Raw genomic sequence first — 13,577 nt, forward strand, 5'->3', positions numbered from 1 at the left:
TGCTTCTTCCTGGCATCCTTACAGTTTCTGTTCCTCTAAAACTGCTTTGCATTTGGGGAATGATATTTTAGGGGGCACAATTCCATAAGGTAAATGAAAAATACCAATTGTTCTTCAAATTCGTTACTGAATTGAATCTGGAAGAAATTGTGCATTAGGTAACGGGATACATTTAGCAGTCTCAGAAGAACTTTCTGTTTGCTCCAAGGTGATGAAAATCCTGTGTCTTTAACCATTTCTACTTCCCTTCAGTAGTATCTGGGATCATTATATAGTTACTTTGGTGCACATCTGCCAGATTTCAGTCTGTCTGTCAGTGATGAGTTACAGCTACTGTGAAATTCTCCATGTATTTTTAGCAAGATGGTGAGTACATATCAATAAGCTGGGCAGGGCCATAGCTGAAAATGTTGCAATTATGTCCACAAGGTGTTTGGTAACATCAGTCTATACTGGCTGCTTCTTTCCTAGGCACAGTGTCTTTGGAAACTTTCTGTTGCCTTTAGATACCCAACTGCACACTGGTGTGCTACTTAATTGCCATAGATGGCAAGAGCATCTTAACATGAAGGGTCATGTAAAATAAGTAAATGTTACAAATTTTGCATTTGGTAACTTTGATGGTGATCATGTGATCAAAGTTTCTAAGAGTTACACTGGATGTCTTGGTCATTGTCATTGTCATTTAAAAAGGAAAAACTTTTGCATACAGAAAATCCAACATGTGTAAAATAAAAATCATTTTAGTTCTTGGTCTAAGCAGAGGTCTAAAGTAGTTTAACCTAAAGCACATTTCTTTCTTTTAACCCCACTAAATCTTTGATATATGGGCATTTTAAAGCTGTCAAATTAAACACTTCATCTTCTCATATATGAAATGGATTGAAGCAGAGGTGCAGAACAGGATGGTCTGCAACTTAGTTATGCAAATTTTTTTTTAATCAAAGTACCAGACTATGACAGTTCATCTAAACAAAATTCCGAAGTATATTAAGTAGCTTAACTGTGGGACTGCCTGCAATGCTGCTGCCTGACAGTTCAGGTGGCATCAGTCATGCTTTTAAATCCATGGAGAAACGCCTAGAGAACATAAAAGAGATTAACCTAAAGAAATTTTTCCTATAAACTAAAGCTTAAAACCAAAATATCCTTTCTGACATTTTTAATGCCATTTTGTAATTCCAAAGAAGTACCACTAACTTCATAGCAGAGCTTTGCAAATTCTACAGACACATTGCTGTTTTCTTTCAATTTTGTAAGATTTTGATACTTGGAGGATTGTAACTTGGAATGACAATCTGCACCATATTTTAAAGGGGATTTTTTGTGGTCCAAGGGGAAGGAAGTTACGAAAGGTTATGCAAGCAGGCTGAGGGAATGAGAAACGGCTTAAGCTTTGTCATTTTATTCTTCTTGTGCGTTTGTACAATACCAGTGCAGTAGAAATGTACTTTCCATGCATGTTTTAGAGTCTTTTTAAGTGTTTAATAGGGCTTTTATATGAATAAGCAGTAATTTTTTTAAATTAGAAGTGTGTCAGGTATATTATTATGCACACAGCCCTCTCCCTGTCTGTGACAAGGTTATAAATGACGCTTTAATTATGACTTTAGCATGGCAGTGCAACACCATTACAACTACCTTTTGTTTGTATAGAAAATTTCATCATGTTCTGCTGCAAAATCACTCCTGTATTTCCAGCGATAGGCTTGATTTTTCCCACCCAGATGTATTTCAGTCTCAGCTTCATCAAACCTTGCACAACATTTGACACTGATCTTTTTCCAGAAGTTGCAGCACTGAGCCTGGTGCCTGGAACCTTCCCAGCAGCACGATTTCAGCTACTGGTCTTCCCACAGGAGAGCAAACTCCCAGCACAGGAGCAGAATTTCTTGTCCCACCTCACGCATCCATATCAGTGTTTAAGTTCATCACCATAGTCAGTGAAGGCCAATGGTTTGGTTCATCTAAACCACTCTTGGTACCTGCTTTCTGCAGGAATTAATGAGATTTTGGAAACAGTTGCAGCCATGGGATGGGACCCCAAGCGTTGCCTGATGGCACCAGTTCCATGTACGAGGTGAGACTGGAGCCAGTTGAGATGCTTCCTACAATCTTTCCTGCTTCTTTGCCAAAAGCTGCAGGTTTTGTAAATTGGTTTTCCTACAGCACTAAAGGGGTTTGTAGTTGTTACTTAATATCAGACTTCTCTTAGGCTGGCCCAGCCCAGTTAGCAAAAAAAGACAAAGGGATTTCTTCCATGCTGATCCAATGCTCCTGGGCTATCCATTACCCTGAAGGCTTTGTCTCCCATACAGAAAGCCTGGAAGCTCTGGAAGGGACTGACTTCAGTTTTCACACCCTGCACCAAAATCTCACAGGCAGCTCTGGCATCTGCACGGCATGGGTGCAGCACCCACTGCCTCACTGGGGCTGCTTACACCTCGCATCTCTTCAGGACAGAGACTCAGAAAGCTGAGCCTGAAGAGGACAAACCACAGTATTTGTTCCTCATGCGCTCTCCTGGCTTTGCTGAATTATGTGCTGAAACACTGGTGCTGACTTAAGGGAAGGCCAGGCACTGCTGAGCAGCACATCCTGCACCAAACTTGACCAGGGTTCATGGCTCCAGATGTTCCTGCTTTTAAAGGTAGTGGGAACTTTCTTGGTCATTTTCCTGCCCTCCTCTTGCCCCCATGCAAATCCCATTTGAGCTGATGTCTAGAAACAGGCCATTAGGTTATGGCCAAGAACATAGCATCCAGTCTTTGACCAGTGACTGGGTCCCAAAAACCAGTGTGTAGCAGAACCAAAGTCTTAATAGGAATTTTTTATTACATTCACAAACTATTTTGACTATATTTTTAATGGTAGATCAGTACTGAAAAAATCATTTGGGTACAGTTTTTACTGTAACTGTCCTTGACTGACCAGACTTTCTAACTTTCTAACTTAGAGTCTCCCTCCTGCACGCAGGAGGGCAGGTTGGGGCATTAATACTTAAATTTTATGCATATAAGGTTTTTGTTTAATTTTTAGTGCCTTGTTTCTTGGCATATAGTCTTGCTTTCTTGGTCTCTGGGTGACTGCATCCACTATATGTAGAATAACCTTTTGTGGGGAAAAAAAAAAAAGTAGTAACTTACTGAATTATAGCAAGCTAGTTCCCTACAAAAACTGTACCTCAATAAAGAAGATAACATGATAAAAACTTCAGCCATGGAATTCAGTAGAGGAACAGAAACATTGCTGTCAAGAAGCGGAAAATGTGCTTATGTAACATTTATCTGCAAATGGTTACAGCTGCTGTTGATGTTAACCACTCTGAACAGTTCATGGAAGCTCTAAATAAAGAGCTATTCTCAGTAGCAGCTGTCCAAAAAAAGATAATTTCCTGATGCACTGGGCTGAGTGCTGGAATAAGGGTTATTAAGGGGTTACTCTGGATTTACACCATCATTGCCAAGAATACAGTTATAGCTTGGTCTAGTTAATTGTCCTGACAAGGATGCAGAGCTGGCCTGGTTAAGTAATTAGACCTGTAAGGGAAAAGGGAGTTGTGTGGAAGGAACTCTTGCATTCAGATATAATGAGCTACTGTTGCAGTGGAGCTATCTTTTGTGGAGAGCAGCTCTGTCTATGAACAATGGTTTATTCTAACTGAAACAGGAACTTGTGTCTTGCAATATTTTAGAACTAGTTGGAACATTCATTTTAAAGGGCGTGGAGTTTTTAAGCAATAAAAAATACAGTAACATTTTTAGAGGCTGTTTTTTGGTCACTGATCCTAAAGTGTTTCACAACTGTAAATCACTAGAACCTGTGCTGAGCAGGAAGATTCATTTTGTCACCTCTATTTCATGTATGCAGTAACAGAAGGGCCTGGGGCACATTTCAACTTGAAATCGTGACACGGCTCTCAGAGAAGTAGTCCAAATTTAGCCTAAATAAGATGGAGCAGAATAGACTCAGTGTATTTTAAAATGTCATAAAATATTTAGGTGAAAGGATTATGCTGTCCAGTTTTTCCTGCTTTGACTTTCTGGAAAGAGCTGCTACTGCTCTTTGGCAACCAGTGCCAGTGTAATGGTTACTCAGTAAGTATAAGATTTGCTTGCCATTTCCCATGATGGAAGATTTCCTGCTGCAAGGTTCTCAGACTTCTCCTAGTTTGTGTCAGATACAAACCCAGTGTGCACCGAAGAAAAGAGAGCCCACACCACATCCAAGGCAGAAAGCAAATCCCTCAGCCCTCCAGGGAGCCTTTGGCATCTGAGTCTTCACAATGCCTGTTGTAGCCACACTTACTGAAACTGGTTGCTGGTGGGGAGAGCTCCCGATTTCGTAGATCACAGAAGGATTTGTAAGCTGTTAATTATTGAATGCACTAGTTGAATGGCTCTTCAATGACTTGTGCAATTGACTCACAGTGTGTTGCTTATTTTTGCTTATGCAGCCCAACAATTTTCCCTACAAGGAAGAGATTATGTCTGTGAACCCTACGTGTCTGGTTGTGATTATCCTCCTTTTCATAAGTATCATTTTGGCTTTTAAGGTAAGTGCATTATTGTGTATAAAGTCTTCTTCTGATCATGGGTGGAATGTCCCTTGCTGGGAGGTCTGTCTTTAGAAGAGGTCTGGGTATCTACACCCCCAGCAGCCTGATACCTATATGAAACAGGGTTATAGACATCATGAAAAAAATGTGAAAAATCTCATAGACAAACACAAGAACATATAGGCCACAATGGGGAAGTGTGGTGCTCATAGGAGGACCTCATGACTTATGGATCCTTTGAAGCAGAGGATCATCTAGTGGACAAGGGAGAGCCTGTTGATACAGACTCCTTGTTTTTTCAGAACATGTTTGGCAGTATCTCTCATCAAAAGCTTTAAAAAGCACCTTAAGATGTGTAGGGAGACAAGAAAAGGGAATCTCACAGACTGTGGATAGGGAATAGGGAATAAAGATAGATTATCAGTCTTTCCAACACTGCAACCCATGCATTTTGGTGCAGTCATAAGAGATCTGGGAAGGGGAAGGAAATCTAACAACATTTTTTTTCAGTGTTATTCAAAATAGGGAAAGCAATTAGCCAAGAAGTCCTTGCAGGAGAATCTCATGTAATGGCAGAAAAACTCAGTGGTGAAAAATGCTAAGTAGTGGGCACAGAGGAAGCATGCTCTTGTTTCACAAACACTGTAGTGGACTCTGAAGGAAGCGTGACCACTTGTAAAAGGAGTCTTGTAGCTGTAACAGATAGACCTGTGAAAATATTAGCTTAGCTCATTTCTGGTCAAACAAGTAAATCAAATGCTAAGAATGTTAAGAAAGCAATAGAAAAGCCAAAAATATAAGTTGTATCATTTCTTAGTCAGTTTTGATGCCCACTGTCTCTGGAAGCATAGCTTCCCTTCTGGTGCCCTGTCTCAGAAAGAATTTTGTAGAGCAGGTAAGTAAATCCAAGCAATCTCTCCTGGGAGGAACAACATAAAGAACTGTCAGACCAGGCAACAGAAAGACACAGGGAATGAGAATTTATTTGCTGTTATGAAAACGTAGTGGGTGAGAGGGCTGGAGGTGGCAGGTACTGGGCAAAGGGGAGATGTAGCAGGCAAAGAGGAGATGTAGCGTCACCCAGAGCAGCCAGAAAGGACTCATGTGAAACCACCACAACCAGGTTGATTGTCCAGTGAGTCCAGCCCTCACCTGCTGTGGCTCAGAAGTTCAAAAAGAGCTCAGAATAAGATCAGACAAATCAGTGTAGGAAAAACAGCAACCTGTGGCTCCAACTAGCACCCTGAGCATTGGACCCCTTGTAAAGTATGCTGTTATGTTTGCCCTCTTCTTGCACCCTTCTGCAAGTTTCTCACAGCGCAGGGCTGCTGGTTTTGTATTTCTTGTGTGGGACTTTATTTCAGATTAGTCTTGCTCTCTCTGCAGAGCAATTTTGCATTAGGTTAGAGAAGTCCCAAAGAGTCACAGTGACACCAGAGATGTTCCTTCCAGGCAACACATTTGACAGCATATACAGGGAATGTTACCGTGGCAAAAGAGGTAGATTAGGTTATTGAAGCTACTTCAAAACTGGGGAAAGAAACCCAACAGATAGGATGTATTAAGGTGCTGTTGGAAGCAGTGTTCACTTTTCTTCCGTGATTTGGCAATACAATTTAGCCTTCTGGCCTTATATGTTCACAACCGTACAGTTGATTTTATTTGCACTTCTAAGAAATATGTGTGAATTTAATAAATACATAGATTTTTCAGGTTCCACAAGGAATGTGTTCTAAAAAATTTTTTCTGATGCAACCAACAGCTCATTTTTACCCCATGTGGGTCTGGTGTTTCCTTGAGTAAGTATGTCAAGGAAGTTTCAAGCTTATTAAAAAAAAAGGCAACTATAATTGGAATGGCAGAAATGCTTACTACAGAGGCAAGAAACCTAAGAAATTAATAGTGTGAAAGAGTCATTTTGTTTTAAAGTGGTAACTTGTGTTTTTTCCAAGAGTATATGTGGCTCATATAATGCTCATTCTAGCAATATATTATCATATAAATGAGTCACAAAAAATATGACTCACACAGAAACACATGCTAAATTCCAGTTAGCATTTTCATTTGAATTTCTTATGTTTCCAGAAGAGCTGTTGTGCAGATTTACAGAATCTGCTCCATCAACTGAAAGCTGAACACACACAGATGCATCACATTTTATCTCTGATAGACTTAACAGATGGTACCACATTTATATACTGAAACTGGGAAGGTACTGTGTGTAAAAAAATACGCCTGAGCTTCCTCTCTCTCTGGAGTTCAACTAGAAACAGGGAGAGGAACCAAAACATTGTGACCTAGGAAAAGCTACAGTAGGAAAAGCTGCATTCAACTGGTGGGAAATACAAAACAGAATCACCTAATTCCTCAGAAATATTTGGTATTATGACTCTTTTTTTTTTGGGTGAAGCTACATGGATAGGAAAGCACTACTGAGAAGAAAGCAACATTATGCAGTATTAGATGTTGGGTTTGTGTTTTGCAGTCATGGGTTTGTGAAAAGGGAAGGGAGACAAGAGAGGGTGATAAGAAAGCGAGCCAGCTAACCACACACAAACGCTTGTCTTTTTAGTCCTTATGATTTACTTGGATCTAAAGCACCTAATGGGAATTTCAGGTGGTTTCACACCAAATGCTTTTCAGAGTAGACCAAAATGTATTATTCCATTCATTGTTCTTGTCTAGAAACTGAACTGGAGTTGCATACCATGAAACATAGATGTTTCCTATCTGTCTGAGGAAGGGCATCCAGCAGCATAAATGTGTTTGTATACATGTACACAGGACTTCACATGGCATGTAGCCAACACAGTGGCTTTTGAATCGTGTGCTCTGCAGCTGGTTTGGAGAAGAGGGCCTTGGTTTTCTCCAGCCAACCCCAGCTGCTGAGTCAGAGTAGTTGAGGCTTCACCCTCCCCATCATGGGCAGGCCCAAATGAGCTCAGATGAGCACAAACACAACCAGATTAAATGTTTTCCCCAGGCTGTCCCAAGCACTCTGCAGCTCTTCCCTGGCCTTTCTCTTTCTGAAAAGTAGGTAGGAAGAGGTAGCTGCCAGTGGGGCAGCCAAAAGGTTCAGTGAGACAGGCTGGTCTTCAGCAAACTGAGTATTAGCACTGTTCTCCATAATATGCCTGTAAGCTGCACGTACAAGGTGTTGAGCCTGGAGATGAGACCGCTCTGCACATCCTGGTGTCCTCAGCAGATGGGAAAGGGTAATGTGGAATGAAGTTATGTGCTCGCCCTGAGGGATTTGGTATCTCAGCCCAAGGGGATGCTTCCTGGCAGGGGGAGCCCTGACCTGCAACACATCCCCCCGTGTCTGCTACCTTCCTGCAGGGCTGATGGAGCAGCAGTTGGGACCATGAACACAGCCCCAACAGCCAGGCTCTGATCCCCACTCCCAGGAATGGCCAACACATAGCCGTGAGGTTGCCACCTGTTCCACAAAAGCCTAGGACAAGTCCCAGCACTGATGATGACAGGATACTTAGGAGAGAAGCATCTCTAAAGCAGGGGTCAATTGTTTTAAATTGCATACCTCAGTGTGTGTGACTGTGAGCCAACAGGTGATGTCCTGGCCACTGTAAGGTGCCATATAAAGTGCTGCAGACCAGTGGTTTGGTTTGATATTATTAATTCTTTCCAGTCACAACATTTCTTTCAGTTCTAAGCAGTTGTTCTTGTACAGCCTTTTTATACTCACAAGGTTCACATTCTAGTGTGCTGAGAAGAAGGATTTAATTGCAGATTTTATCAGCACAGCAACCCATTGTTTCTGTAACACCAACATGGGAAATATATGTGGTCAACTGGTCTGCTATTATCATGCCTCTGAAATCTTCATATAAATTTCAGTTAGTGTAGAAATCTTTATGTCATTTTCACCAGTTACTGAAGCCCATCCCAGCTCTGTAAATAGAAAATTCCAAGCAGCTGGGGAGTCAAATGGGATTCAGGGCAGGCAGCTACTAACCCGAGGGGGCTCTGTTGGGTCTGTGGTGCTCACCCTGCACTTGCTGCCAGCGAGGGATCACGCAGAGGGCTTCTGTGACCCAGATCAGTGCAGACTTTCCCTTGCTGTGTTACAAGAAGCAGCTCAGTACAAGAACGTCTTAATTTCCACAAAGATGCTGGTCAGTCATCTGGTCAGGCACGCCTGATGAGCACAGGTCTGCAGTTCATTACTGTTGTTATGCAGCTTAACAACTGTCTCTGCAGCTGCAACAGCAAGAGGCAAGGTGACAAGGTTTTGTGGGTTTCAGATCCTTAGGGTCTCAAGTAATTTCCCACCATCCAAAGGGGAAGAGTGAAAACTGGTTAGAAGTGGGCACAGTGCCTGTTTCTACATTCAGCCTTCTTACACACCTGTCCATTCTCGTGGTGGTTGCTTGGGGCTGCCTCCCCCAAAAGGTGTCTGTCACCAGTCTGTGCTGTGGTATGCAGGAGATGCAGTAAGGGTGGATTAGGCTGAGGGAGTTCAGGCCTTTTATGCAGGGCCAATTTCAAGTGTGAACATTAGTCTCCTGAGATAAAAATCAATATATTTATATACTGTGTGTCCAGCCACGCATTTTAAGGCAGTGTTTGAAACCTCAGCCAAGTCTTTCAGGAAAGAAAACTGGTAACTGAATCAGGAACCCCATTTAATGGTGCAGCAGTATTGGTAGAAAATAATTACTGGGAACAAGCTTAAATAAAGTTACAGGTTGAGGAAAACAAGTTTCTGTGACTCATGATTTGCAGGCCAGCAGCACATGTCCAAAGCACTTGGACAAGGATGTGCTCCGAGTTGCTGCCACTGACCCTATGTGGGTCAGTGTCTCAGGGCCAATTCCTTGGTGTGTGCTGGTTGATGACCTCCTTAATTCAAGGAACAGACCTCACCAACTGAGAAACAGCCCATGCATGCAGAAGCAGGGCTGATTAGAGCTAGGGTTCAGAGATGGGAGAGCTGGTAGGGGCTCATTGTGGGGTTAAGTGTGTTTTATTTACTACATGGAATGGGAGCATTCAAAAATAAATCTCCTGCTAGCTTCTCCCAGATAGGATTATATTATCCAAAGCAGGGCTTCCCTCACTTTGGATTTTGACAGGAGGAGTATAGAAATAGTTTTGAAAATAGGTAGGCTTAATATAAAAGGTTTCTTATAAAGACAGGCTGTGTCCCCACAGAAGTGTACTATATTCACTCTCTGTTCTTCATTGGCTCTTATGCCTTTTGCAGGCCGTAGTATCTGAGCAGTGAAAGCTGCAGAACTACTTATTACCACTTAAAATTAACGATGACATTTTACTTAATTCTGGAAAAGATGCAGTTCTCCACGTATGTGCCTTTACTTGTTTCAGTAGCCTGGGGCAGGTTTGTACAGCCCACAGCTTGGTCTGTAGAGCCTGTCTAATCTTCCCTTGGGACTTAGCTCACTCCAGAAGCCTTTTGCTTTCTCCATTTGATGGCCAAAAGTATTGTCAAAGTCTGCAACACCTCCAAGTCAATCCAGGGGTCTGTAAGGTGCTGTGAAAAAAGAGGAGGCAAATTTACCCGATTTTAGCCAGGTGAGCCCTGGTGGAAAAAAAACTTCATGATCTGGAAGTGAGCCATCAGTGAGTCACGTGGAATCCTGAAAAACACAGCTCATGTCTGTCGGCTCTGGAGACAGAGGAAGCACAAGGCAGCTGAAAGGGATAAGAGGCTTTTGGAAGGCCATCAGTGCAAGTGAGTCACAAAAGTATGACTCACTCAGTGAGACACGCATGCAAATTCAGTGCTGGCAGTTTAATCTGCATGTGTTAGGTTTGGGGAAGAATTGCTGTGCAGACCTACTAAGTAAAAATATAAGTTGGGCACTATCAAAACACAAAGTTCTCCTCATCACTGTCATGTGTGATTACATGGGTGTCTTGGTTTGAAAGAAAACAAAAGGAAAAACCCTAACCTCCAACAATGGGAAGCAGAAAGCTCCAGAGAGAGCTGCTTTAGTCCTGCCAGCTGTTACCAACATCCTGCGGATCTGACTCCAGCTCCTCCACATCTTCCTGCCTCTTATCTTCCTTCCAGTCACTTTGCTCATCTTTGCTGCCCAAACTGGAATCTCTCCTGCTTGTGAAGGAGATGGTGGCTTGTGAGCATTTTGCCCAACCAGTTAAAAAAGTGGAGACAACTAGTTAACAGGTGGCACTACCCAAGCTCCAAGAACAAAATCAGTGAACTTTATAAACTTGCAGTAGGTTTATTGCAAGGTTTTTACACTGGGGAAAAAAAAAGTATTTTAAACAATATTTAAAAGGTCAGAAATAACTTCAGATGTCAATAAAAACTTTTACTTTGGCAATTTTCTCTAGTCAGGCAAGAAGAGCAAGACCATTCCAGTCATATGGAATACACTGATTTAATATGCCCCCTTTATATATTGAAAGCCACAGTAAGGTCTCCCCAGAACCTTCTCTTCTCAATTCTAAAGAACCCCAAATCTGTCAGTATGAGGAACAGTGTTGGATTACTCACAGAACCCCGAGACATTCTCATAGTCACTGCAACCAGGGAAGTGACTGTCCTGTGCTTCTGTCATGCTGATATTCATATTTATGTATGGAATGGAAATGCTCTAACAGAAAAAGTCCATGGTTTATTTTCTGCACAGAATAATAAATCACTTTTCTTTGCAGGGTTACTTGATAAGCTGTGTGTGGAACTGTTACCGGTACATTAATGGCAGAAACAACTCGGACGTGTTGGTGTACATTACCACCAACGACACCGCGGTAAGGATGTTAGATGGCAAACATTTGTGTAATATTATGCATTTAAAGGCTTGATTTTATATTTCTGACTCTTTAGTTAACCACCTTAATTCCTCTGACAGCCCTCATCTGGTGGTGTTTGGACTTGAAACTCAAGGGACTGGCGTGCAATGGTTGCAAATAACATCTATTGCTAAAATGCTGATTTTAGGCATATAATCTGTTAAAGATTCTGTGTTAATCATAAACAACAGTTGATGTCGTGGCCCCAGGAATGACCCCCAGTTCTGAGCTCCAGCTGTGTGATGATGTGAACAGTGGAGGGACTGATTAGGCCTCAAGGATGCCATGGTCTACACCTGCTATGAAATTCGGATTTATCTATAGAAACTGTGATTTAGGACCCTGAACATGGGGTGTAGTGCTTTACAAACTCACAGAGAGGAGCTAAAAGGCAGCAAAAGTTCAGTGATTTGTTTCCCAGTGCATGATTGGGTTTGTATGGTAAGGAGACCAAATGAAACAAAGATCAACATGAAAGCAATTAATAAGCAAATTTTAACCTCAAAGAATGGAAGGCATAAGTTCACTTTATAGTAGTTTAGTGCTTACATGCACATGTGCAGGACATGACTGCTAAGCATGATGTCTTGCTTTTTGCAAAAGGCACTTGTCCTGGTTTGAAAGACAGGTGTCTGCTAAGGAAGGCAGGAGCTCCCCTTGGAATGGCAGATGCGACCCCCCTTCCCTCCGAGTTATTATAATTTGGAAATCAAGGGGCTTTCAGGGAAAGATATGGGAAATAGGAATAACAGTTCTTTACTATTATATATCTATATGTGTGTAACCAGTCAAACAAACAGCAATAACTGTGGCAGTAACAGCAAACAATCACAAACCCAGTGCCAGCCTTCTCGGCTGTGGGGCCCTTTCCCCTCGGGTGCAGTTCCGCTCGCAGCCGGCAGGGGCGCTGGCGGCTCCCGGTGAGCAGGGCAGGTGCGATGGTTCCCCCGCGGCTGCAGGGGGCGCTCCGGAGCGAGCTCAGGGAGCACGCGGCACCGGTGCCCTGGGATCCCGGGAAGGGATGGAACAAAGGCTTCACAAACCCCGGGGCAGCCGATCCCGGTGTCCGGCTGGACCCTCGGGAACAGCAGGCTGGAACGGCAGGCTGGAGCGGCAGAGACGAACACAAATTCCTGGTGGCAGATGAGATGCATCCAAACGGGGAACCCCCCGGAGGTCTGGGCGGGCAGGGTGAGCAGGGCTACAGCGTAGCGAAGGCTCGAAGGAGCCGCGGGGCAGGGCGGCCACAGCCCAGCTCCCGGCGCGGCGGGGAAGGCGGGCTTTGGGATCCCAGGGCTTTTCCAGCAGAAGGGAAAAAGCAGCCAAAGAAAGCAGCCTCCCTCTCTGTCCAAACGCTGGAGACCGATTGCCTGCACACCCAGGTGAAACAAAAGAGTAGCCAGATGCACCCCACCCCCATAGGCACCACTTTTGTTTTTCTGAAGTACCCAGCCATTTGTCCCCCTAGCAACACGTATGGGGAAAATTCCTTTAACAGAAAAAAAAAAAAAAGAACAAAAAAAAAAAACAGGAGAGCTCCTAAAACCCCAACAGCACTGAAGGAATACAGGAAGAAAGGGTTTCTGGAAAAGAGCCAGTTCTGTTTGCAGTGGTATTGCCATGGAGCTGCTCAGTTCCGTCCAAGCTACACACTGAGGGCACTGTGCCAGATCAGCCCCTGGGGCAACCCACTGGCTTATGTAACAAGGGTCTTTACACTATTTACATAACAGAAGGAGAGCAGCATGAACTTGGTCCTTTGGATCTTCTGGGTAAAATCCCGGTATTGCCTTCCTCAGGTTTTCCTAATTGTGGGTGGTCTCCACGAACTGAGGTATTAGACTGTCAACTGTAATCCCTTGGAATGAATGATTCCCGTGCTGCAAGGGCTTAGAAAACCATCACTACTTTTACATGAAAGATGTAACTCTTGCATAGTTATTTGTCTTCTATACCTGAAGCTTTGAGACAAACTTTAGAAGTTTTACAGACCATGATCACAGCTGGCAACCAGGACATTTAAGTATAAAAGCATGGATTTATTGAAAGCTAAGAAGTATTACTATTTTCTTTACTGGAATCTATTTTGAGTATAACCAGGAGTTTTATGTGAAATAATTTTGATAGCTCTTTTGTTCAACCTGCAGGTAGTTGTAACTCAGCTTCAAACATTGTTAACTCTACAACCCACAGAGCTCGCAGTCTCTGTAGTGGG

The 13,577-nt window shown here is 43.0% G+C and overlaps 1 protein-coding gene across 1 annotated transcript in view; it reads left to right on the forward strand.

Moving 5' to 3' along the window:
- Nucleotides 1–13,577, forward strand: part of LAPTM4B (lysosomal protein transmembrane 4 beta) — a 66,732-nt gene that overhangs the window by 29,092 nt on the left and 24,063 nt on the right. Inside the window, exons 5-6 of the mRNA XM_039548997.1 lie at nucleotides 4,457–4,555; nucleotides 11,225–11,320. Coding sequence (XP_039404931.1) covers nucleotides 4,457–4,555; nucleotides 11,225–11,320 — 195 coding nt within the window. The remainder of the gene's footprint in view (nucleotides 1–4,456; nucleotides 4,556–11,224; nucleotides 11,321–13,577) is intronic.

This window comes from Corvus cornix, chromosome 2, assembly GCF_000738735.6.
Source record: "Corvus cornix cornix isolate S_Up_H32 chromosome 2, ASM73873v5, whole genome shotgun sequence".
NCBI classification, from domain to species: domain Eukaryota; kingdom Metazoa; phylum Chordata; class Aves; order Passeriformes; family Corvidae; genus Corvus; species Corvus cornix.